The sequence below is a fragment of the Hesperophylax consimilis genome, chromosome 4 (assembly GCF_061612785.1).
Source record: "Hesperophylax consimilis isolate HC1 chromosome 4, BYU_Hcon_1.0, whole genome shotgun sequence".
NCBI lineage: Eukaryota > Metazoa > Arthropoda > Insecta > Trichoptera > Limnephilidae > Hesperophylax > Hesperophylax consimilis.
In genome coordinates, this window is record NC_142839.1 from 11,910,979 (window position 1) to 11,935,824 (window position 24,846).

Below are 24,846 nucleotides of genomic sequence, written 5' to 3' on the forward strand. Positions count from 1 at the left end.
TGGAACAACACAAATTACGCGTATGCCGGGATTCGAACCCGTGACCTACGCTCCTATTTATACGGGGTGTTTGGGGGTAATGTGCACTAAATTCGGGAGGTTCTAAATCATGGTAGAATTTAAAAAAGATAAATAACTTTTTATCTTTTTCCCATACAAAATTTTTTCCATTGAAACATTTTTTTTTCATGACTTCAATTTTTTTCCTAAAAATACCTTAAAACATTGGAATTTCGGAAATAGTCATTTATCTTTGTTACTTGCATTTTCATGTGGAATAAATTCTCGAAGTTAGTGCACTTTACCCCTGGACACCTGTATAATCATATACTCGTATATATCTCTAGTCTGTGACTAGCTTTTGCCCCCTCTTCATAACAAGTTATGCTTATTGAGAAGGTATGTACTCCAAAAATTTTAGCAGGTTGAGAAGTCTGTTCACTAAGGACGGGTTGTTTTGGAGAATTTGAACAATTCATCAAATTTCAAAGTTAATTTTCAAGTTCGGTGGAAGTTCTATTCAAGTTCTTTTATTATTTCAGATCTGTGAAACAACTGGCTCATAATACATAATAACAGAACTTTAGTTGGACTTTTACGGAACTTGATAATTAACGTTGAAATTTTATGAATTGTTCAAATTTTGTGAAACAACTCGTTCTTAGAGTTTGGAGATTGAGTAGGTAACACAAAAATATAATTTCAACATATACATATATATATATATTACTTAATTCTCTATTAATTTAATTGAAAAAATATTAGTATTTACAGAGAATTCTATTTATAAAATTTTGCGTTGGGTAAATAATAATTGTTTTCAATTTTTATTTACAATTTTAACCAAATAATGCATTTTGGAAATCTATCAAAGTCGCACCAAATAAATATTTGATTTATAACATCTGGTCAACCAAAACAGAAATCGAAAAAGCAAATTATTGTTATAAGAATAGAATTGCAAAATAAACAGTAAATACAAAAAAAAATTAAGAAGACGTTTAACATCCTCAACATACGTAAAAAAATTATAATAAAAATTTACAACGGCTCAGTTTTTGAAAATATTTCCCAAGAAAATAATTATTTTATTGTTAGTTTGGTCGCAATGTCAAAATCAAAGTGACATTTGAACGGAAATAACTACAACATCCAAACTTTAGGTTTGTTTTACAAATATCTCTTTGTACATTTAATTTATTTAAAAGAATGGTCTCAATACATTTAAAAAAAAAAATTAAGTAAAATTACTGAAAATAGTTGTTTTGTTGACTATTCAGAATTGTGAAGCATTGCCACAGTCACTCACTTGACGTTAGTTCTTTTCCTTTTTGCGAACGCAACTAGAACATGTCTTACTCACAGGATAGAAGGTAAGTTTCAATTTTTGTGATTTTGAGTGTATTTCCATATGATGTGTCTCTATTTTTTAACAATTTAAATGTAGATTTTGTAAATACACTCGCTTTATGATCCCCTATATTCCATATTGTGATATCCGTACTATAAATGTTCAATGATTCTCACGTTTTACAATTGCCAACATGGCGTACATTTGAGATTAATTATTTTCATTGAATTGCACGTGTTGTAATATCCTCTAAATCGATCAGAAAATTGAATTTATATTAGATTGCCGCGAAAAAGTGCATTTGAGTCCGTAAATCATTACGTACTAACCACAAAACTACTACGACATAATCCCAAGTTGTCGGTGTATCCAATCGATTCTCAAATTTATGTACTATATTTTTTGCACGTTTTGAAGGTTTCCGTGTAAATTGGAGTCTAGAAACGATATAATAGTTAATTTACTTCTGTTATAGCGTCATCAACATAATAAACAATACTTTGTGTCAAAAAGTAATGCGTCATTCGTGCGTCTGCAGTGACAAGATTTTAATGGTACCTTCGTGTTTTCAGAAATGATTGGGATACGGAGAGGCCTAAGAATGGCCCCTCCGAGGAAAAGGAGGTCCCCGCATCCTACGAAGGGCCCCCCGGTATGGAGCCAGATGGTGTCATCGATACAAACTGGCACGAAGTTGTGGAGAACTTCGATGACATGATCCTCAATGAAAGGCTGCTTAGGGGTATCTACGCCTATGGTTTCGAGAAGCCATCAGCCATTCAGCAGAGGGCTATTATGCCCTGTGTCAAGGGACATGACGTCATTGCCCAGGCTCAGTCTGGTACCGGAAAGACAGCTACATTCTCTATTTCCATCTTGCAGCAAATTGATACATCTCGCCTCGAGTGCCAGGCCCTGATCATGGCCCCAACTCGTGAGTTGGTGCAACAGATTACCAAGGTATGTACAAGTGTCTTTGTTGTCTGCTAGTTACAATCCAAAATTGTAATATTATTTGTGTAATTATTTTCCTGACTGTCGCACTTTTATGCACAAATTATGGAAATTACACTTTGTTTCAACAATTACTACAAGAAACAACTATTTACATGCACAAAAAAGCTTCTTAGTTTGGGTTAATTAAGTAATTTATTAGTATTTAGATTATTTTAGACCGGTCAGTGGTTGAGTGGGCATAGCGCTTGGGTCTCACCCGAGCGTCGCGTGTTCGATTCCTCGGCTGGCTAAGTCCTCCATCACAACACAAGCAACATTTTCGGCTTTCTGTGGTGGTAGTAGGAGATTTTCAAACATTGTTGGGTTATTCGTAACCTGGGAATGTTTGTCTTTCTTTTAAAATAAAAAAAAAAAATTATTTATTTAGTGTCAGTCCACACAAAAAAGTTCAAAACCCTGGCATCCAAGGGATCGTTTTATAAGGTAAATTTTGAACTTTGAATTAAAATGCATATTTTACAATCTATCTCAACACAAATCGTTGTTTCTTTTAGTAATTAAGTTGAAAAGAAGTGTAATTTCCATTATCTATGCCTATTAAAAGTGCCCATTTATTTTAGACCAAACCAACATCAAAATCATTTATTATAGATTGTATAAAAGCAACATTTTTAAAATGGACTTTGAAGAGTTTGTTATTTCAATCTGACAGTAATTTCTTTTTTCTGTGGCCCAATGTGAATTCATTTGGATTCTTCATTTTCATTCTTGTCTGCAATTCTCAACATTTCAAAGAACTGAAGATTAATACCTGAAAATATGGTTTAATGCCAAATCAAGGCAACCTTATCTCTTGCTCTTTGTCTTTTTGAGTGGATGAGTAATCAGAAATTTGTTTTAATTTTTCAGATCTCTTTCATTTAATTATTCCAGATATTGATTTACTTGAATATTATCTTTTTCGTTTTGGTTTGCAAATGTTAACCCTAGATAACTAAACTGTTTTCATTGTAACTACACTTTCGTCGAGTGGACTACGCAATAAAACACTATAAATAAATCAAAAATATTTAATTAATATAGGAACTTGTTACATGGCACAAAAGTAAGGTTTATGACAAGGCTGCCCAACCCCAGGCCCGCGGGCCATAATGTGGCCCGCGAACGAATTATAAGTGGCCCGCGTAAACCATTTTCAAAAAACCCGCCAATCCGCCAATTTGAAAAAGTGTCGCGGGCCCGCGGTAAAACAAACAATGCCGCTTGCGCGCGGTCACCAGTGTTGCCAACGAAGGCGATTTATCGCTATTTGGGCTACTCAGAATGAGAATCAGCGACAAAAAAATCTAACCTGTTGAACTTTCCTTTTAAACAAAAATACACCGGTTTTCATATAGTATTTTTTGCGTCCGAAATGGAATCTTGTAGCCACCCCCCCCCCCCCCCATGGAATTCTAAAAATTGTTGTGGGGAATCACATATGAATATGATTGTTTTTGGGTGCGCGGAATTTTTTCTCAGCAAAGTTCCGTAACAACCCCCCCCTCATGGATTTCAAATATTTGGTGGGGAGCACTCATTTTGAATTTTTTTTTGTGAGGATTTATGTTTTATAGAAATTCTCTAACAACCCCCCCCCCCCCCCCCCCCGTGGAAATAGGAACCGTCAGGTATTCAGTGGCCCGCCAGTGATTCAAAATCGTCAATCTGGCCCAACTGTTAAAAAGGTTGGGCCGTTTGGGTGTTTGGTCATCCTCCGGGCCTTGGATGAACCGGAGCTTCTATTGTAGAAGATTTGCCAACATTAACAATAAATATATATGAATGTCCAGCGGATGAAGAGATGGTCATAGGGCACGTCCTAGTATGCGTGTGGCCGCAATCGCGTCACGTGCTGCACTGTTTACTCAAATTAGGAAGGTGATGAAAGAGTCAAGGTCGGGGAGCGGGGGAAGTAGGTGATTTCGAATTTCGCCGAGTAGTGCGTCGTCGCCTCGACGAGCGATTAGTTATCTAGGGTTAAATTGATATCACTGCCAGTTGTGGGATTACTCTTGTTTATAATTTGCCCCATCGAGGGGTCTATTATGTACGGTATTATCTTTCATTGTTATATTATAGGTATTTACCTCACATCCAACGAATTAAAAATGATTTTGCTCGTTGTCCTTTGCAAACCTAGTGTTCAAGTGCCCTAATGGATGAAATGAATGTATTATTTCAGGTAGTCTTGGCTCTCGGTGACTACATGGATGTGCAGTGCCATGCGTGTATCGGCGGGACCAATGTGCGCGAGGACATGCGCATCCTGGAGATGGGTGTCCACGTGGTGGTGGGAACTCCCGGTCGAGTATTTGACATGATGTCTCGTCGCGCCCTGCGTCCCGGAACAATCAAGATGTTTGTTCTTGATGAGGCCGACGAGATGTTGTCCCGAGGATTCAAAGATCAGATCCATGATGTGTTCAAGATGCTGCCCCCCAATGTTCAAGTTATCCTGCTCTCTGCAACAATGCCCGGTGAAGTCATGGAAGTGTCCAAGTGCTTCATGAGGAACCCTGTTTCCATTCTTGTGAAGAAAGATGAGGTATAAAACACTCATTTTATATCCTAGTTCCATAACATAAATACCATTATTGGAAATGACAGCCAAATTAACAGAATCCAACAATATTATGTTACACCAAATCACAGGAGTATAATCTGTCCATTTTCCTTTATTAATATTTTTAATGTTTCAGCTCACCCTGGATGGTATCAAACAATTCTACGTGTCTGTGGAGCGAGAAGACTGGAAGTTGGAAACCCTCATTGACTTGTACGACACCCTCTCCATCACCCAGGCTGTCATCTTCTGTAACACACGTCGCAAGGTATTTTTCTTTAAACTGTTTAATGCGGGACAACTGTTGTGCTATTACGACATCTCATATAATTTTAAGGTGACTTGAGAATGAAGTTGTCTATCAACAAGTGGTTTTTTTTTAACGTGACACCTCACTACATCGCCACAGTGTTGTGAGGCAGGATCATTTTGTAGCATTTTTATCTTGCATGGACCCCTCCTTTTGTCAATCTGGTTCACATGTATTTTTGGCCACCTCTTAAAAGATGAATCATACATTTCAGGTCGACTGGCTGACCCAGAGCATGCAAGACAAGGACTTCACCGTTTCCAGCATGCACGGAGACATGGACCAAAAAGAGAGAGACACAATTATGAAACAGTTCCGTACCGGCTCTTCCCGTGTGCTCATTACTACCGATTTGCTTGCTAGGGGTATCGACGTTCAACAGGTGTCTCTGGTTATCAACTTTGACTTGCCCTCAAACCGTGAAAACTACATCCACAGGTAAAACATACAAAATAATGTATTCTGATAAATGTTTGTTTTTTTTTTTCTCATTTTTTCCAGTGAATTGACCCAAGTACATGTTGATTATTTGCAGGATTGGACGTGGTGGTAGATTCGGTCGTAAGGGAGTTGCCATCAACTTTGTGACGCTGGACGACCGCCGCGCGCTGAAGGATATTGAAGAGTATTACAGTACCGTCATCGATGAGATGCCACAGGACGTTGCCAACCTTCTGTAAGAGCAGCACACCTCAGTGCGGCAGCAGCCCTGCGCTCATTGGAAAAGTCCATGTTGTGAGTATTTGAGGTTCTCTTGTGCTGACCAATGTGAATCCTACAATGTTTCCTTAGAGTGTAGAGTGTCGCTGGGAACTGTATCCCATGGGTTGGTTGTGTGGATGTGAAGGGTACGACCGATGGGATACTTTTATATTATATGTGTAATAATTATACTTAAGTTTGTGTACACAGGTCTTATTAAATTGTCCTTATTTATCCAATATTTTATTTTAAGGTTCATTTATATATCTTAGTTAAATCTATTATAAATATTAGTTTAAGCTACCATAGTGATTTGATACTTTTTGATCAAATGTTTTTAATGTTGATAATAAAAAGATAATAATTTTAAAAATTCATCAACATGCAATGAAATTTGTATTTAGTAAGTGGTGAACTTTAATTTAACTGGGTTGGGAGTTGTCATCAGTAAAGTTGTCTGTGTACCAGCGAGGTTACATTTTCCATATAAACCATTGACTGAAAGCTCCATTCCCGGTGAAGAAATAACTTATTCATTGTCTCTTAGTTCTGTTATCCTATACAAGGCTAAGGCAATGCCTTTAGCGCATGATGAATATTTTTATAATTGGAAGTAAGGTGGAAAAGAGAGCGAATGAATAATGATCTCTTACTAGAACAGAACCTTGAGGAATTCTGGAGGGCTATATTCAATGGCATTAGCATAAAAGATAATTGTAACCTCTTATATTATCTATTGTTTTGTAATACATACCTTGAATATTAATAAACTATCTTAAATGAAATGATTGTTTAATTCTGCATGCTCTCTAGACCTCCTGTATTATGGGCCCTTGTAAAGAAGAATTCCTGTTTGTTACAGAACGGCCAGGGACACACAGAGAGAGAGAGAGAGGATACATCTTTATTGGAAGTCCAAAATTGCAAATTGTTACATTTTTACTACACCCCTCATTCCTATTGAAAATCTTATAGGATTCTGGTTGAGCTTAATACTATTTTTTATAATTATATATGTGTATGTATGTAAACATATTTATGTAATTTTACGTACAATATATTCGCATACATACATGTTAATATACATGTATTAATTTAAAGTTTGCTTAAATGCACAATAAAGTATGTATATTATAATTCCACTCTTTTTTTTTTGCAAACATGAAGTCTTCACCATTTCAGTCATTTTAAAGTTGGCATTGACACCTTCTGGTGGTCGGTAATATCATTTGGCCTTCCAATACTTTTAATACATGATGCGTAATATGAAAAGGATGTATGCTACGTTAACACTATTGATTGACCATGTATTTCCAAATGCAAATAGAAAACAAATATATGGGATTGCTGATGATCAGAATTGCACGTCTAGGCAATTCCCACGGAATCCGCATAAACCCAGTGCCGTAAGATCCTATGCAGAAAACTCCCACAATTGACTGCACTGCAGACTGTATAACCGCGAACTTTGCTTTTCTGCGCTGTGTCTAATGTCTATGTAGATTCCTTTCCGACCCATGGGACAGCAGTCTACTTGCATAAAATTAAGAGGATCTCATCAAAGGCTAGAAGAAGAAAAAAGTAAGTATTACTGACCATAGTCTGATGTTAATCATCAAAGATACTAATTTCGGTTATCTGAAGTGATGTGAAATATTCCCGTGCTTTTCTTTATATTTCACATCTTTCACAAATTTGCCTTTTCTATATACCTAATTTTCGAAATGAGAACTGATATTCAAACGAGTAACGAAGTAGGCATCTATCAGAAAGGGGTTTTATAAATTATCTCCATTTGAAATGTGTATTTATTGTTTAAATTTTTTTACAGATCTGAATCACTAATGATTTTTAAATTTTACTTCATTTGGAAAGTAAATTTCTGACGTAAACAAAAAATATTTTATAAATACTTTCAGTTTCACAAAACCAACATTTATCCTGTGATTTTTCTCTAATTTCGCTAATAAGACAATAAAAATGAATAATTCAAAAAAATATACAGTATGGGAGCAAGGTTTTGTCATATATTTACTAAAAAATTATGGGTTAAGAAAGATTGTGTCAAAATGATGCTACAGGAATACAACATAGAATAAATAAAAAACTATAAGTGCCTTCCATACAAATTTGATTGGAAACAAATATTTCATTTAGCCCAGTGGTCTGTCTCACTCACACTCGCCTGACATCGTAGATCTCCACCCCATTTGAATTTTGTTAACACAGTTTGGTATTGGAAATTTAAGCATTGATTAGGCAAATATTTGGATTGGGCTTATGAGAAGGATGGCCATTTAAAGAATTTGTGTGTACAAATGAAATAGCTAGTCAACGACTAGTAACGGATCTAGTTTAATGAAACCACGACCATTGTCTCAGTAACATATCTTCACTCTATTAAATCATGTAAGGAGGAATAGTGTTGCAAATTCAGCATCAGAAGGATAGTCTTATGTAATTTGAGTTTGAATCGATAGTTTCAGTAACGCAAGATTGTGTGTTGTTAAGACAATTTTTTTTATTTATTTCTATTATATTTTATATACAGTTTACATAAGTTTTGTTAACACCTCACTAGGAGAACTTGTGCTTAGGTGTTCGCATGTATTGAGAAAGTGTTATTATGCCGCCAAAAGTACAAACACATCATCCTCCTTGAGGTACTCAAGAAGGATTCTGTGGTTTCATTCGTGGCGGCAGTAATGTATACTAGGTTAACAGTTGTTACAAGGTGTGGGCACTGTTAGTCTGGCTTTGGATTCGGCTGATTGATAGGACCTTCCAATAATTTAAAACTGTTACATAAATTAAGAAAATATTGTTTTGGATAGTTTGACAAAACAATATTTATTTTTCTCATGACAACTCAAGACTTTTGTCTGATGGGTCGGTAAAGAATCGACATAAACCAAGTGTTGCAGACTCTGCACGGAAAAGTCTCTTAATCTCTTAAAAAACTATATTATACTTAGGTACTTGAATTATAGTAATGGTTTTATATTACCCACACTCAGGCAGTGCCTTAGTGGGTTTTCATTTCTTTTGTATACAATTTGGTAATATATATTATGTTATTATTTACTGTCTATTAATATGTATAATATATGTAAAGAAATGAAAATAAATAAAGTAAAAAAAAAAAAAATGGACTGCGCTGCAGACCGTTACCTTACATCAATGAATTATACTTTTCTGCGCCGGGTCATACAGCAGTTCTTGCTGACCCATGGGAGAACTACCTTAATTGAAAAGATTTCATATATTGAAATTTTTTATTGTTTAGTCATACAAACTGAGGGTAAAATAAAGTTATAATTCAGCAAATATGATCAAGTTTTATTCTGGTCTGCTATTTACACGCTTTTACTACTTATATGTGGTGGTAAGGAAGTAAAAACAGGTTTTATTACGTTTACGCAGATTCAAATGTATAAGCCATTTGTAACTATAATTTCACTATTTAACTAAAGATTCTTATAATATTATATGCTGGTATATCAGTATTTTTGATACCATATCTTGCCAGTCGGGGATGACCGATAAAAACATTGCGTGATGTAGTGAAAAAAATACTTGTGTATGGTAAATTAGGCGTATGTAATGACTGAAGAAAGTGGTGTAAGGAGAATGTATGATGTGGAGGTGAATGGTAGAAGTCGTCGAGGTAGACATGGCGTGATCAAGTGAAACAAATATATACTTTAAAAAATTCTTAACAGTAATCTTATGTATTTCCAGTTTAACTACACCCAGTTTTCATGTACACTAGATTTTACAACCTCAAAGTTTTATTCTGAACCATTCATAACCCCTGGTAAACGTCAATTTTTGGTATATCTTTCCATGCATTTATGTAGATTTGTCCATACCACTACATACTTTGAATGTTTCACGATTACATACTTTTAACCATTGTTGAATCTGGGAGCCACCTCTGGTCTGGAGCCCCAAAATACTTGGAAAAAACCCTCGACTCATTCAGACGGTCATTTTGATAGATTAACAAACAGATTGCATTCTTTAGAGCACAGCTGTCAGGTGAATTTATTTTCCTCCGGGCCTCCTGTGTGAAGTAGATAGATATTATATACTTGCTGAAATTCGGTTTATTTCAGTATAATTTTGTCGTATTATAAATAATTTGTTTTATTCCATTTAGCAGTGATGAAAGAGTTGGAGGCTAAAAAATAGGGCTATTTCGGTATGGGGTGGGAAAGAGGAAGCTGGGAAAGTACCTGGCTATTCACGTATGGGCACCAAACACGGATAAAGCCATTTCAAGCAACGCTTCGATTCCGAATAGTGTTCTTTCACCAAGGCGATGCTGAGAGTATCTACCACCATGTGCGACTCTTTGTGTAAATACAATTATTCTCAACTCTTTCCCTGTCATTCTTGAAAATTTGAATGTCTTCAAAGGCAATAAGTACATGCGCTAATAAATAACCTCGATTCTACATCATCAAATAAAAGTAACACTGCAAATATTTCTGGGATTTTTTTCGAACATTAAATTTAATATAATATTATCAATGCATTCTATGTCGCTGACACCACTTGTATTGCAGTAATTCAAATCTCCCAGGGAAAAATGGGCTTCTAGCTACGTCACGAATTTCTAGCCAATCACAGCTCTATCTCGTGTACATTTTCTACGAACCTTGGCTCCTACCACCTATTAGAGAGCAAGCGAGCGAGCATATACAACAACTGATATAAATACCTACCCTTATGACAGCCAAAACCAGCTACAAATAATCTAAAATAGTTTTTGTCCTGGAGCTGAGGATAAATAATTACGGTGATTTATTTCCCAATCAGAATGAAGCGTGAGGGTTAACATCTACAGAATTGTAATTATGAATTTATTTTATCCATTTGAGGACATAAAAAGATTCCACAGACCCGTGAAAAATCACGGGATAGTCTGAATTCTATGCAAATGACAAAAAAGGGCTGACAGACTTGGGCTATACTCATAGCTTGGATATATATATAGATATTTTTTTTATTATTATTAATAGAAAAAAGATACACGAAGTATATACAATATTTGTATCAGTCTTGCGCAAGTGAAAAATCACATTCCCGTTCCATTATCCGGCGATCGAGCCCAGATCTTTCAACTGATAATACAACAGAAATACCATTTTGATGATTTGATTTGATTTGATGTACATGTACCCCCATAAATAAGCAAGGCTTGTGTGTATGGGGAGTAATATATATACTCATTTATTATGTTTAGTATATAAATATACTCATTTCAGAATACCGCTCACCATACATGCGAGCTATGTGCTTGCTGAAATAGGCCAAGCTACGAGAATAAAGCGTGGTGTGGCACATGCATTATTCAAAGCAAATTTGAATTCATTGAATCAGAGTTCACGCAGGAATAATTAACGGATATCCAAAATTAATATTTTTGATGATGATATTTATTTACTTTTAATGGTTTCTGAAATTTCTACAAGTCCCTACCGTTTTAATGAACATGTAAGAATTTTACTTTTGTGGATGTGGCACAACAAATATGTGAACCCTCTGGCAGCACTTTTCCGTATCATAATCGAACGCGATTCCGGTTGTACGTCACCCGAAGCAGTTTCTGAATCTCCCCATTTCCTGTCTATGCTTGCATCCATTTTGCAACAGACAGTATTGAAACGTTCGTCGGTCAGCGAGGCCTGGTGTTTGAAAGTAAAGGTGTTAGAATATTACCGGATTAATCATGAGCTGGCAAGATTATGTCGATAAACAGTTGATGGCGTCGCGGTGTGTTACGAAAGCTGCTATAGCTGGACATGATGGAAATCTTTGGGCAAAGTCGGAAAATTTTGAAGTAAGTTGGTACATCATGTGTGTTAAAAATACCTTTTGACATGAATTCGTACTATCCTTTATGGTGTTGAATGGGATATTAATAAGAAAATAGTATTTCTGTTGTATTATCAGTTGAAAGATCCGGGTCCGATCGCCGGCTCTCGCCGGATAATGGAACGGGAATGTGATTTTTCTCTTGCGGAAGACTGTGCTTATTTTAGTTATTGTTACCAGAGTTTTTTAAGGTACATTAGCCTGTTGTGGTGTAGATTCTCTCCCCGATTTTATAAATGTCTTGTTTCTTCGCTTTGTATGACGCATAATCTTCGCACATCTCAACAAGATGGCGACAACTGACGGCCGGCGAAATTTTGGTCCATCCTCCATTGCTCTACAAGTGAAGTTTCCCGCTGTCAAAAAAGGCTGCTGTAACGCCTTAGACTCATTTACATTCTAGGAATATGCATCTATTGCAATTTCATAAACCTATTTGTTATTATGTCTCCCATTGTAAAGAATGTAAGATCGGCATATTTGGCATTTCCTCAGACACGTTGGTTGAAGGGGTGAAAATATGATTGTACCTGTGGTACCTACCCTAATTTAATGATGATACATTTTTTACTCTTTAGTACATAAATTATCTCGAAATCTTACGTTTTTTTCTTAAACTCTTGATTATAGTACATTATAATACATATATTACGTCCACCATGTTATATATAAACATAGATCAATTTACTATTGATTGTGGTTTGATGAATATGCCTATCTGTTGAATACCCTTTGGGTATCGGTATTTATTTCGTTCTATTTTACCTTTTGCATTTACACCCACCCATCATTTCCTTTGTCAGCCGGTGCACAGTGATTCAAACTTCGTAGGTCGAGTGAAAATACACCACTTCAGAATTCCGATGTGTCAACTTGGTATCGAGGTTTCAAATTAAATCTCAATTAGTCCCCCGCATATTGCATATTTAACATGGCTGGAACATGCCTCAAATAGTTTGTGATAGTGAATAATATTTATCTACATTTATTTCACGATACGAGAGAAACTTCTCTGTGATACGTAGTCGGTCTTTATTCCGTTTCTGACTAGCTGCATCTGCAAATATGCAATATCTATTGCCAACTGCACAAAGTCACTTAGATCGTACTTTTTCCAAGGTGTGCAGGTGTCGCTTTGAAACGCAGCTGTCAGTTTGTCATAACAACCGATCACTAGACATCATTACCATTATTTTTGTATTGATAGAAGACATCGAGGGGAAAAAAGGGCGTGATGTCCGATACAGTCATTTTTACTCTGCGCATCTGCATGCTCATACTAGCAGTGCATTTTCAATTTCAATTTTCGCAAAATCTGTATAACGAATTACAATTAATTATTTTTTTTTTTACAATTTTGGTGGCATTTGTATCACAGTGTATATTGTATTTGTATCAATTATCCCGAGAACGCTCAGATTTATTCAAATCTGACAAAGGAAATCCATTGCAGAGGTCATGGCCGTTCTCAAATTAAGAACGACGAAGTACCGCTGGCAATAGCAGATCACGTGACCAAGTTGTTGACTATTTTATTTATTTTATAATGTTGGTAAACAATGGAAAAAATCAAAAATTTCCTTTCCGCTCGACTCCCGAAATAATAGTTGTGTGGTATCGATGTCTATAGAAATCTTATACAATAATAATAATTTGTCAATCTATCGAGACTGTTTTCAGATGCGTTATCTTACGTTATCGTTACCTTCTGGGATGTCACTGAATAATTACTAGAACGTATTTATTTCTTTAATTTGCATTAGCTGTCGAGTCAAGAGATTGCGGGTTCGATCGCGCTAAACATTTCGTTACCACAACTGCAAATCAATTTTGTAAAGTTCATTCATTCATTAATCATGTTTTTAGCGCGATCGAACCCGCAATCTCTTGACTCGACAGCTAATGCGTATACCACTAAGCGTAACACGCCCTTTTCATCAGCTACCAAGGCGAACCATCCTCACTCCCCACCATTAGCAGTCAAAATTTCTATCGTTGAGCGACAGCCAAGTTAAAACATCGACCTGCATGGAGATGGAGATGAAGTAGTGAGTGACCTTCGCTAAGAGTCGAACTACCAAAGCTTCGTCCACGAAGTTTTTCCGATGGGCTGGACTGACAGATGAATAAAAGTCATCCGCTAAGATTATTTTTTTTAACGTAGCACCCCGTTCGCTGATCAGAATTTTATCATATTTTACAATTTTAAACAAAACTTGCCCACTTCCCAGTCAGAAAGGCCCCTAAACTTTAGGTGTTATGTTCAATTTCCACGCACAGTTTCAAGCACAGCTAGCGTCGTAAACAATGAAAACGCGAGTACGTATTTTGAGAAAAAACTATTCACGGGAATGTGGCGTCGTAAATATTAACTGTTTTGTAAATAATTCTGATTCAATCAATGATGGTCGGCATTCCGAACGTCCAATAATATTATCTTCATTTCGTAGTTAGTAAATATTTGGTTCTTACACTATTATAATGACTCTAATTATATATATTTTTATTACGTAGAAAATTATGCAAAGCCTTGGCTAGACTACATTTTATTAACCTATTAATAGATGATAACTGCATGAACAACCTGGCAGAGATAAAGGCCTTACTAACCACACTTTATAGTGAGGAGTTTTCTCTGATATAATTTATTATACAAATAACACTATTTTTACTGTTATGTACAAAGGAGATAGTACCGTTATAATGTGCTAATATATGTTATAAATATTATTTTATGTTCTGGATTAAGATGAATTCATATGTGGTATTTTGCGAAACGATTTATTTATCGTACGTTTGTATCCCTGTGGCGTATTTCCGTAGTGGCCTACATTGCTAGTTGCTTGCGTAAATCGGTCACAATCTGGAAACTTAGCTATTTCTGGTTCAGTTTGTAAACTGCTTGTTCTATATTCATGTTTTTCGTTATTTAAATAGAATGATTCGTTTTTTAAGAAACTGTAAGTAATTATTATAGAGTGCTAAAGTTTATTAATCCAAATAACCACCTTTGATGTGCATCCTGAAATATTTTATACCAGTATAATTTCAACCCTGTGTCCGATACATAGACTTGGGTCTACTCACTGAATGTACGTCAGTTTAATGATTTCGGATCAATGAATATCTGCAATATTACGTTTACCTCTCCTCACGCCAGTAGCGTGTCCTTGTGTTTCTACTATCCTAACAAACATTACGGGGTGGGTATCTTATTTTTAAGTTTATTTTTTAGGCGAACTTTTAAAATATAAAAGCGGTGTATAAAATATAACCTATGGATACAATACTGTCGTCGTGGGTGGAACTACAGTACTCCTTGAGAATCTCGGGGACGATGCTGTGTTTTTACTTATGACGGCATAATAATACTCAACACCTAAGCAACACCCACAAAACACTTATACTAACCCATCTGTATCAGTGGCGGTTGGTGCTCACAAAAATGGGTTGTGCACTAAAAATCTTGGACATAATATATACCTAAAAATCCTACCTATTTGGAGATCAGGTCGATCCCCCATTGCACTAACTGAGAAAGACGTCGGTGGCCCCGTAGTTGTAGTCCGGTATATAATAATAATAATACCTGGATGACTTTTATAGCGTCGTTTTTGTGCAAAAACACCTCAAGGGCGCTGTACAAACTTATAATACATTTCTACAGTGTTATTACTTAACTATTTATGGAGAAAATATACAGTACAATATTTACCTGGTAGGTCACTTGTATATATATTGAAACATATATATTGAATTATATGTTTAAAGTTAATTTATATGTCTATGTTGACAAATTGTATTTCTTAAGAAAGATTTAATTATTTTTAAAGTTACCTTTCGCTATGTACCGACGTCACAGGGATTGTACACAATTTAACATACTCGGAAAAGCATCCGAAAATAGATATGCACCAATCGGCATTTGTAAGAGTTTATTCCTTAATTTAAACATCCAAAAATGCCTGTTTATAGAGGCACAAAAATCGAGTTCAGGAAAATTTGTTGTTTATTCAGTGGAGTAACACTGTGATAGGTGATTAGCTGATGTTAGGCGATCTGTGAACAGAAATCCTGAATATACTCGAGATAAATATAATATCACACGCTTCATCACCGATTTTGCAGTCTTAATTATTTTGAATCCCCACCTCACTAAGCGCGCAAAACAAAAACTGCTTATCACTTTATGTTTAGTTTTAGAAAAGCCGAAGTTTTGTAATCAAGTCGTAAAAAAAAATTTTCAGTCGCTTCCAATATGCTAACGCTGGCTAAACCTTATGAAATACCTTAAAATAATGTACTGGAATTTTATATCTTAAAAAGATCTACAGAAAAGTCCTTGGTAGTATATGTCTATCTCCTAAGGATAACCCCACAGCAACGACGGGTACGTCAGCTCCTATAAAAGTCCTTTAAAAAACTACCGTTTTTTGTTTTGTTTTTGACTTGCACTCCTGTAATACATAAAATGAGCCTGGTTCAGCGCATGTTTTTTTATTTATAAAATCAACGTTAATAATAGAATTCATTTTTAATTCTTCCTGTTACTTCCAAAAACGAATCCCAATGACACGTATTGACCTGTCACAGCGTGTCTCTTCATTGTATATTGGTTTGAACGAAACAATATCACACAAACATGTCCCGGTAAAAATGCTACTGATAAACCATTCCTTTTGATGTGGTGGAAAAATTTCGAACGCTGTCCTCCCTGGGTTAATAATTTTGTAAGGCAATGTACTTACCTACGATTTCGACCAGATAACAATATATGGGATCATTCTCGTAAAATTCTTCGATCGATGTGCGAAACGAATCACTGCTCTGAATATAGGTAAAAAACGCTCTGCTTTTGTACAACACGCATTGCATAGACACCTATTTGTACCTACGCATTACGTTAGTTATAACCAAATCGAGTTTTGCTTGTTTATTGTTATTATGAGGCGAGTCAAAAATTTAGTATATTGTTCTGTGCTCGGGAATTTTTAGATTGGCAGAAATTCAGGGAGTGCGTTGCTCTTCCTCTCCGATACTTCCGCACTGATAGAGATACTGATTATTAATTAAATAAATAAACAAGTGTGCATCTTTAGGTGCGGATGCTACTATTTTCGGTCTGTGGGAAAAAATACTTTTCGGCTGCAAAAATAATAATCAGAAACTTTTTCTGGAAAATCGGAAAAAGTCACGTCGCTAAGCTAGTCTCATACGAGCGCTCTCATAATATATATGTTGGCTTGGCCTATTTAAGCGATATGGTGAAACAGGCTAAGCCCACATATATTATGAGAGTATAGCGCTCGTGTGAGACTAGAATGAAGCTCATATTGACTAGCCAAATACGTATTTATAGCTTTGTCAGAAAACCTATTTGTAATAACCGATTTTTGTGAAGAAACTAAACGACTTCCAAAAACAATCAACTGCATATCTATGCAACAGAACTGCCTCTCCAAATTGAATCTCTCCAATTCTTAATTAGTATTATTAAACGTCTTACCACGTTAAGACGACGTAAGACTAATACCGGGTGTTTGCTCGACGCACACATTTTAAATATTTCTGATGAACGTATTACTAAAATATCAAATGTTTCTAGAGGGATACCTACCGATGTAATGTATTTATATTTAAGATTAATAAAAACTGGACCTTGCCCTTAAATTATTATATGTAAAACGGTTTGAGAATTTTATAAAAAAAATAGCATTAAGTACCAGATTTTATTTTTCTAGACGATGAATTAATAACATCCTTAGGGATCCTTCTAGAAACATTTGAAATTTTAGTAAATCGTTCATCAGAAATAATTAAAATAAATCCCACGGAAAGATCGATTTATTTTTATTATTTTAGAGATTTAGTAGGGTAAATTCAACCGCAGGTCTGTCCAATTACACCAGGGCCGCCGAGTCGCATATTTTTGTGCACGGCTGCTTCACTTACGTTGTTAAGATTCTGGCTTTATTTTAGGTTATTGTCTCCTCTTAAAGCCGATATTGTTGCGTTTTCCGCATGTGGGACATTCACCCCACGACCTTGATTTTCAGTTTAAATGAAGGCTACCGTATTTATGCATGAACATGCTGGCATTGTTTATATGTACACACACACACCACTCACTCTACAGAATTATCCAGCTTACAGTCATTATTATTTTTATACTTTCCGCATAGGGCCTCATATAGGGCCTCATATAGGGCCTTCTGATTCATTGATATTTTTTGCAAAGTTGTGCCTTTTCTTAATACTTTAAATGGCATCGTTGTGTCCTCGGCATTGTTAATAATTATAATAATATAGTCGTGGCGCGAATAACTGGAAGTTTTCTTTGCGAGATCTAGTCATTTTTATGACGGTAATTTAGTTATTTTTTAAATTGCTTTTCACCCGTTCAGAATAATTACTATTACCATCGTTATAATGAGAAAATCTTACCTTTATGGAGAACGTACTTCAATATTTTTTCAATTCATTTTCAAGTTTTTACGAAAAAAATGCTTTTACTAATTTCCTTGTCCATCTCTGTATTTTCGCCTCGATTTATTTTTATGTTACGATGAGTCCCAAGTCCTACTGGAGAATTTTGTGACGCGGAAGGAAATGTAGGACAGGAATGAAAGGTTGAAAACTATAATCATGCGTTATTTGCACTAGACGTTTTTAACTTGTGACCTAAATCAAATAACTATAATTAATGTGCACAGATCAGAGATGTACTTTATTTCAAATAAATCCATTTCAAATGGAAATGCAAAATGGGTATTTTCCATTTTGAATTTTAAATGCTTTTCTAAAAACCATTTTGCATTTTAAATGCTTATGTCAATGCATTTCCATTTTAAATGCTTTTTTGCAACATTCTTCCTACTATCTCCACTCATCTTTTTTTAGAGAGATAATTTACATTTGTCAAGTTGCTCCCTGGTAGAAGCCCTGGCAATTGAGTGATACCATTACAAAAAATACTGAACATGGGGCCATGACGCTGTAATATTAAATGTTAGATAGCAGTTTCTATGTTTTTCCGTTGGCAACATTTGTCCCGCGCAAATTTTTTGTGGTTCATAATCCGTAGTCGTGGCATTTTTTGATTTACCATCATGTAATATGTTTGTTCTACATTGATGTCCATTATTAAATGACAAAACTGTTTAAAAATTCTATAATTATTTTAATTGTTTGACCTGAGAAACCATTTTGCATTTTCAATGCATTTTGAAAATAGGTATTTTGCATTTTGCATTTGAAATGCTTTTCTAAAAACCATTTTGCATTTTCAAATGGAAAAGTTTTGACCCATTTCCATTTTGCATTTCAAATGGTTTTGGGTACCCACTTTGCACATCTCTGGCACAGATACACTCCGACCCTTCGTCTTATCTTGTACAAAATAAATTGTCCAATTCATCACTCATTCGTGGCTGTCGACGAATTACAGTGAAATAATCCGTCATAAAAATGCTCGAGCATGGAATTGACTTCACTCTTACTTTTCTAAGTACCTACGATGTTTTACCTCGCGTTCCACTACTCAGTGCTCACGCAACATGTGGTCTCCTTCATGGATTTAAACTCGAGTCACAATGACTCAACAACTTGGTCTAATACGTAACGCGGTGTGCCGGCATTCCTCTACCGCAATTATTTTGAGAAAGCCGACCTTTCTAGAATTTATTTTACCGAACCGAATTTCTATAATATGGTAGGATCTGCACTTGGCTTCGACTTCAATGGAGGTAGTTTCTCGCGATATCTGATGAATTAGAGGTTGAATGTAAACTGATGAAATGTTTGCATTGTCCGCAGGTATCAAAGGACGAACTCGCAAAACTCGTGCAAGGATTCGACAAACAGGAACTTCTGACCAGCGGCGGAGTAACGCTCGCCGGTCAGAGATACATCTACCTTAGCGGCACAGAACGAGTCGTCAGAGCGAAATTCGGCAAAGTCGGAGTCCACTGCATGAAAACACAGCAAGGTAAATAATTGTCTTCTTTGTTTAATCACTCGCCGTCCCCCCCCCCCCCCTTCACGGGTTCTCCTCACCGAATCACAGTTTATCTCATTTAAAATTATGTCATTACACCATTGTAACCTGTACATCTTAAATATCGCGTTCGTGACGCATGTTTGGGGCTGTGCCTGGAACGTTACGGTGAGACCCAGATGGTTGCACTGGACATTTGACAAGGGCCTCGATTCGTGTGGAATGACTTCGCCATGCCATCTTACGGTATACTCGCATCCTTATAAAATTGGATTTCTGAATTTGAGGGAGAGGCCGATTCAGACAGTGATGTCCCCCACTTTGTTTTTCTTGCACATTAATCATTCTAACTCTTAAGTGACTAGATCAGGCACTGGGGCTCCATACTCTCAAAAGCTCGGAGTACTGCACAATAGTACGGGCCCGCAGATACTTTAATAGTACACGATTGCTGACCCTGTACAAATAGCAGTCCACACTACTGAATTTGGCCAAATAAGGACCAACTGCCTCTGGTTCTTATTATTTCTCTGGAATTTTGGAATCTGGTTAGAAACTCTGAATCTGGAATTAACCCCGAAATGCTTGAAAAAAAAAAACTCTTGCATAGTCCGTTGGATAGATTCCACCTATCTTAACAAACAGATTGCAATCTTTGTGGGGCATGCTTCTTCGTTCTACCGGGATTTCAATGGAAGATGTTCTGAAGAACTGACGTCATTGACCCCTTCGGCACCGGTGCGTAGTCGGAAAAACGTCAAACACGCCAAATATGTGTCGCATGAGAACAAGTCGTTTGTACAACTAGTTCTCGAATTCAACAACATGGCTGTGGAACGATTTGTCGTCCTGTTTCCTCCCTCCTATAACATGGGTCTTGTTGTATGAGTCATATTCACTTATTCCTATCAGTGGCGGTTCGTAACTTTTGAGAGTTGTAGAGTGCTAATATTAAAATAAAATGGCATTGATGATTTGACCGCAAACGTTTCCTTTATTTTTTTCGAAAAGTCGATTTTTTGTGTGGAGATTTTTAGTTATGTAAAAATAAAATAATTTGTAACTTTGCGAACATCATGAGCACTTACTTGTGGGTCGGGAATGCAAGATGACAGAAAGCCGAGATAAAAGGATGTCTAATGAGTTTGTTTACCCCCCCCCCCTCCTCCCCACAAACTTACAACTTCATTAACTGCCCGCCGCAGTACTAATTCCTGGTTTGGTTTGTTGCAGCTGTCGTAGTATCACTATATGAGGAACCAATCCAGCCACAACAGGCAGCGTCTGTCGTGGAGAAACTAGGCGATTACTTAATTACCTGTGGATACTAGAGGTAAATATACTAGTTCAGTATCTTATACATACCTCATACCATTCTTTACATGTGACCGAGTCAGTATCTCATACGCCCGTTCTTCTTTTCCAGACGCGAGCCGTGATCTGAGGACTACTACGTTAAGATTACTTTAATTGTTTTTTAAATAAGTAATTACTTTTGTATATTGTATAAAATGGCACGGACACTGGGCGCGGACACGGGCACGGGTGCCGAGCCCGCGCCCCGCGCACTGCCTCCTCGCCGCCGCACGTGTATTTATATCATTAAATAAATAATGTATTACTATATGTATGTATTTATGCGCTGCACAATTATTTCCCGATATTTGGATCGTACTCGTCTCTCTAATGTTCAGTATCTGGAGACGTGCGGTGGGGGGAGGCCCGTGCCCGAATGATAAAATAAAATATATACAGCGAGCATTTGTGTACGCGCTTTCCAGCAGAAATATTTGATACTGAGAGTATGTAATAAATTAGGATTTTTATCGAAAAATCTCTAGTCCCGTAATTTTGCCTCGACTCTGTGACTCTCGCTGTGAGGCGCGTGAGTGCAGCGAGTGCCGTGGGGCTCCCAGTCACGCCACTGGTTGCTGGCCGCCGGCCACCGGCTGCCATTCGCCATACCCATCATGTCCACGAGCCCACGCGACACTTCTATATTATAATACTAGATAATACGGTTACTAATGGAAGTTATGAGCTCAATCGCTATTACATATTTTATTTGCCTCCTTTATTTCCATACCCACATGACTAATAAAGCGCTCGATGAAATTTCCTTTTGATTTTAAATTAAAGCTTGCATTCAATAATTAAAAGGTGTATATTGTTCTGTCCATGAAATATCATGGATTGATATTAAAACTATAGCTTTGTAAATTGTTTCTTGTACTATGCGGAGGGATATAATGTGTATCTGATTTAAAATAAATTTGTATTATAAAATGTATAAGTTTTTAATTGGCGAAGTAATCTACACCTCCGATAACTGATTAGAACATCCATCGTACGAAAGCCACCATATCATTTATACTGCCCTGTTTGTAACAAAAGCAATTTGGTTTGTTGATTGTCTCCATTAAACGATAAACTTTGCAAGCACATCTTACTTTTATTCCCGATCCCCACCTCATATCCTACAAAAAGCCTAAGACACATTACGCTACACGCATCAACGCTCATTTGGGAGTGGCCTATGCAAATTATATGTTGAGGTGTCGCACTACGCTATAATCTTGCCCGGGAGATGAGGTCAGATCAATTGAGGAACTGCCGCGGAATATCATTTCTTTGTATGGGATCTGTCACATTGACAGATTACGGCCGCTTTATCCCGGCGCTCTGTAAATTGATCTGACCTACGGCTGGAGAGGGGGTCCCATTATTTTCAAATATCGCTTGGCTAGCAGACACCCTTATAATGCATCAGGTGTGACAAGTCTGTATTGGATTGTATGACAAGCGATGTATAGCGTAATGTGTCGCTGCCCTAAACTATGAACACTCTGTGACAAACACCACACAAATCATTCGTCCACCGAAAACAATGGAGAAGGAACGCACAGATTGGATATCTTGAAACCGAGCAGGAAACTGCACAAAAGTATAACCAACAATTCAATAATGTTAAGGCGTTCACCCCAATCAAAAGCCCGATATTACAAATAAAAGGGCAAGTAAACAAAGGTGAGATATTCCTTCAATTGCTGCATTAATATGTTCCGTGCTCTAATTGAAAGGAGAAGGGGTATTAATTAGAACGTAAGTATTTAGTGAAACCAGGTCTCGCTATTTCATCAAAATTGTTAAAATTGAGCTCGAGTGGATTCCGCCGACAATCTTAAAATAGATTAATATAATTTAGTTCCGAAACAAAGAATGAGATTGTCTCCTAAAGCAAAATGAGTGCAAATACATTAAATGCAGTCTGCCATTCGGACTGTATCTCGTACCGTCACAGGTATGTTGAACGGTCGTTTTAGTTCGTGGGCTTAGCATCACTACAAACTACAAAAGATGGTGTTTTGAGTTATGTTTGGTTTCGGAAATGCCATAATAATATGTGTAAGTGACACCTTGTAGACAGCTGTTTAAGAGATAAAGTTAGATATATGAGCATGCCAATCTTTATTTGCGTTTATCTCAAAACTGTTTGTTTTTGTAGATAGGCCTCTGTGATCTAAACCCCCGAGTTCACATTGAAATCTCATAACTTCGCATTTTTTGGAGATATCGAATATTAAATAATTATACATTTTCATTAAAATAAAACAAATTAGCAGACGACCTCTTTGTTTTTTTTTTCGGAAATCTGCTTGCTGCAGATCTCTTTTAAAATCTGACTTTAGATCAATTAAATTGATTGTTCGTTGTGGATATGGCGTACTAGCAAGCTAATAAGAAAACTGTATCAAATTACATATACACTAAAATACGTAGATACGTATAATCCTCAAAATGAGTAGTTTTAGTAGTACTATTCGTCGAATGTTTATAACAGTAATTACACCCCCTTAGCTCCCGATACACTTAATAATTCCGCGCAGGACTGCCATCATGGTTAGTCCGAATTTACTGCAAAAATACTAGAATAAAAAAGCTTTCAATTGTTGCCATGATTGCCGCCTAATTGTCTCCACAGCGCGGAAGCGTCCTTGAACCAATCTGGTCGGGTCAAGTTCGGAAAGTTCTAGGTCAGCCAGTGCTCAAATTTTCCAAAGCGAATTCTGATTGACGAAACGTTTGGTTTTCACAATTGGGTATCAGGCAAAGTTTACAATATAGTACCGTGGCATGTTTGTGCCCAACTGTGAATTTGCATTCAGCCGCAATACATGTGACATGCGTAGGTACTTGCAGTAAGGTTTACCTGCCGAGGACATTCAACGTGCTTCACAGTAAAGTTCTGTTCATAATATTGGGAGCAAAAAAGCTAATAGCTGCGCGCGTACGTTTCTATTCAATAGCCGCACTCCCGGCGCACAGTGGGCTGAAAAGCGCCTTTCATAGACATAGAGACTTGAATTTTCAAGGGTAATTTTTTTGGCTAGAAATGGATTCTGCTGATCATTACTATGCTATAAAATGTCGTACGAAGCAATTGCGTGTACAAATGAAGGAGTTATAATTTTTTAAAGAAAAAATTGTATGGCGCTGACATTAAAAATGAGGCTATCTCTGGAATCATAAGGTTGGCCGTTCTATCTTTACACACAGATAATACTACTATTTATTTGTATTTTTGACATACTTCATATTGTGGCGCAAGGTGCGATTTTTTTTTTTTAAATCCTAAAGTGGAAAAAAAATCTTTTTTTTTGTTGATGATTCATTTTAATGCTTAAATGCTTTACATATGAGTATGCTTTGTCTAGTTTACAATATTTTATTTACACTGCAAGCCTAAAAGCATTTAAGCATTAAAATGAATCATCAACATTAAAAAGGGTTTTTTCAACTTTGAGGATTTTTAAAAAAAAAATCGCACCTTGCTCCACAATATGAAGTAGGTCAAAAAAATACAAATAAATAGTAGTATTATCTGTGTGTAAGGATAGAACGGCCAACCTTACGATTCCAGAGATAGCCTCATTTTTAATGTCAGCGCCATACAAATTTTTCTTAAAAAAATTATAACTCCTTCATTTGTACACGCAATTGCTTCGTACGACATTTTATAGCATAGTAATGATCAGCAGAAT

General features: G+C 36.4%; 2 protein-coding genes across 3 annotated transcripts; both read left to right on the top strand.

Moving 5' to 3' along the window:
• Window positions 1–1,264: 1,264 nt before the first annotated feature.
• On the top strand, window positions 1,265–7,062 carry LOC149424205 (eukaryotic initiation factor 4A-like). 2 transcript variants are annotated; one of them, XR_016305777.1, is made up of 7 exons: window positions 1,265–1,373; window positions 1,924–2,311; window positions 4,533–4,895; window positions 5,050–5,181; window positions 5,438–5,661; window positions 5,759–5,958; window positions 6,788–7,062. XR_016305777.1 is itself a non-coding variant. In XM_089651355.1 (6 exons), exons 1-6 carry the CDS (start codon window positions 1,351–1,353, stop codon window positions 5,901–5,903), a joined length of 1,275 nt encoding a protein of 424 aa, XP_089507481.1. In that variant the 5' UTR covers window positions 1,265–1,350; the 3' UTR covers window positions 5,904–6,710. The 2 variants fall into 2 exon arrangements, 1 of the variants encoding a protein (XP_089507481.1); XM_089651355.1 differs by lacking the exon at window positions 6,788–7,062 and having other exon boundaries at window positions 5,759–6,710.
• A 4,496-nt stretch (window positions 7,063–11,558) lies between these two features.
• chic (profilin chickadee) lies at window positions 11,559–22,246 on the top strand. The gene is made up of 4 exons (XM_089631223.1): window positions 11,559–11,773; window positions 19,624–19,795; window positions 21,038–21,137; window positions 21,231–22,246. Exons 1-3 carry the CDS (start codon window positions 11,663–11,665, stop codon window positions 21,133–21,135), a joined length of 381 nt encoding a protein of 126 aa, XP_089487349.1. The 5' UTR covers window positions 11,559–11,662; the 3' UTR covers window positions 21,136–21,137; window positions 21,231–22,246.
• Window positions 22,247–24,846: the final 2,600 nt, after the last annotated feature.

Excerpts from the sequence above, each read along its gene's own strand:
- LOC149424205 (XM_089651355.1), top strand. The coding sequence starts at position 1,351 with ATGTCTTACTCACAGGATAGAAG. Across the intron at positions 2,312-4,532 it reads TGGTGCAACAGATTACCAAG|GTAGTCTTGGCTCTCGGTGA; the intron begins GTATGTACAAGT and ends GTATTATTTCAG. Across the intron at positions 5,662-5,758 it reads CGTGAAAACTACATCCACAG|GATTGGACGTGGTGGTAGAT; the intron begins GTAAAACATACA and ends GATTATTTGCAG.
- chic (XM_089631223.1), top strand. The coding sequence starts at position 11,663 with ATGAGCTGGCAAGATTATGTCGATAAACAGTTGATGGCGTCGCGGTGT. Across the intron at positions 11,774-19,623 it reads CAAAGTCGGAAAATTTTGAA|GTATCAAAGGACGAACTCGC; the intron begins GTAAGTTGGTAC and ends CATTGTCCGCAG. Across the intron at positions 19,796-21,037 it reads CTGCATGAAAACACAGCAAG|CTGTCGTAGTATCACTATAT; the intron begins GTAAATAATTGT and ends GGTTTGTTGCAG.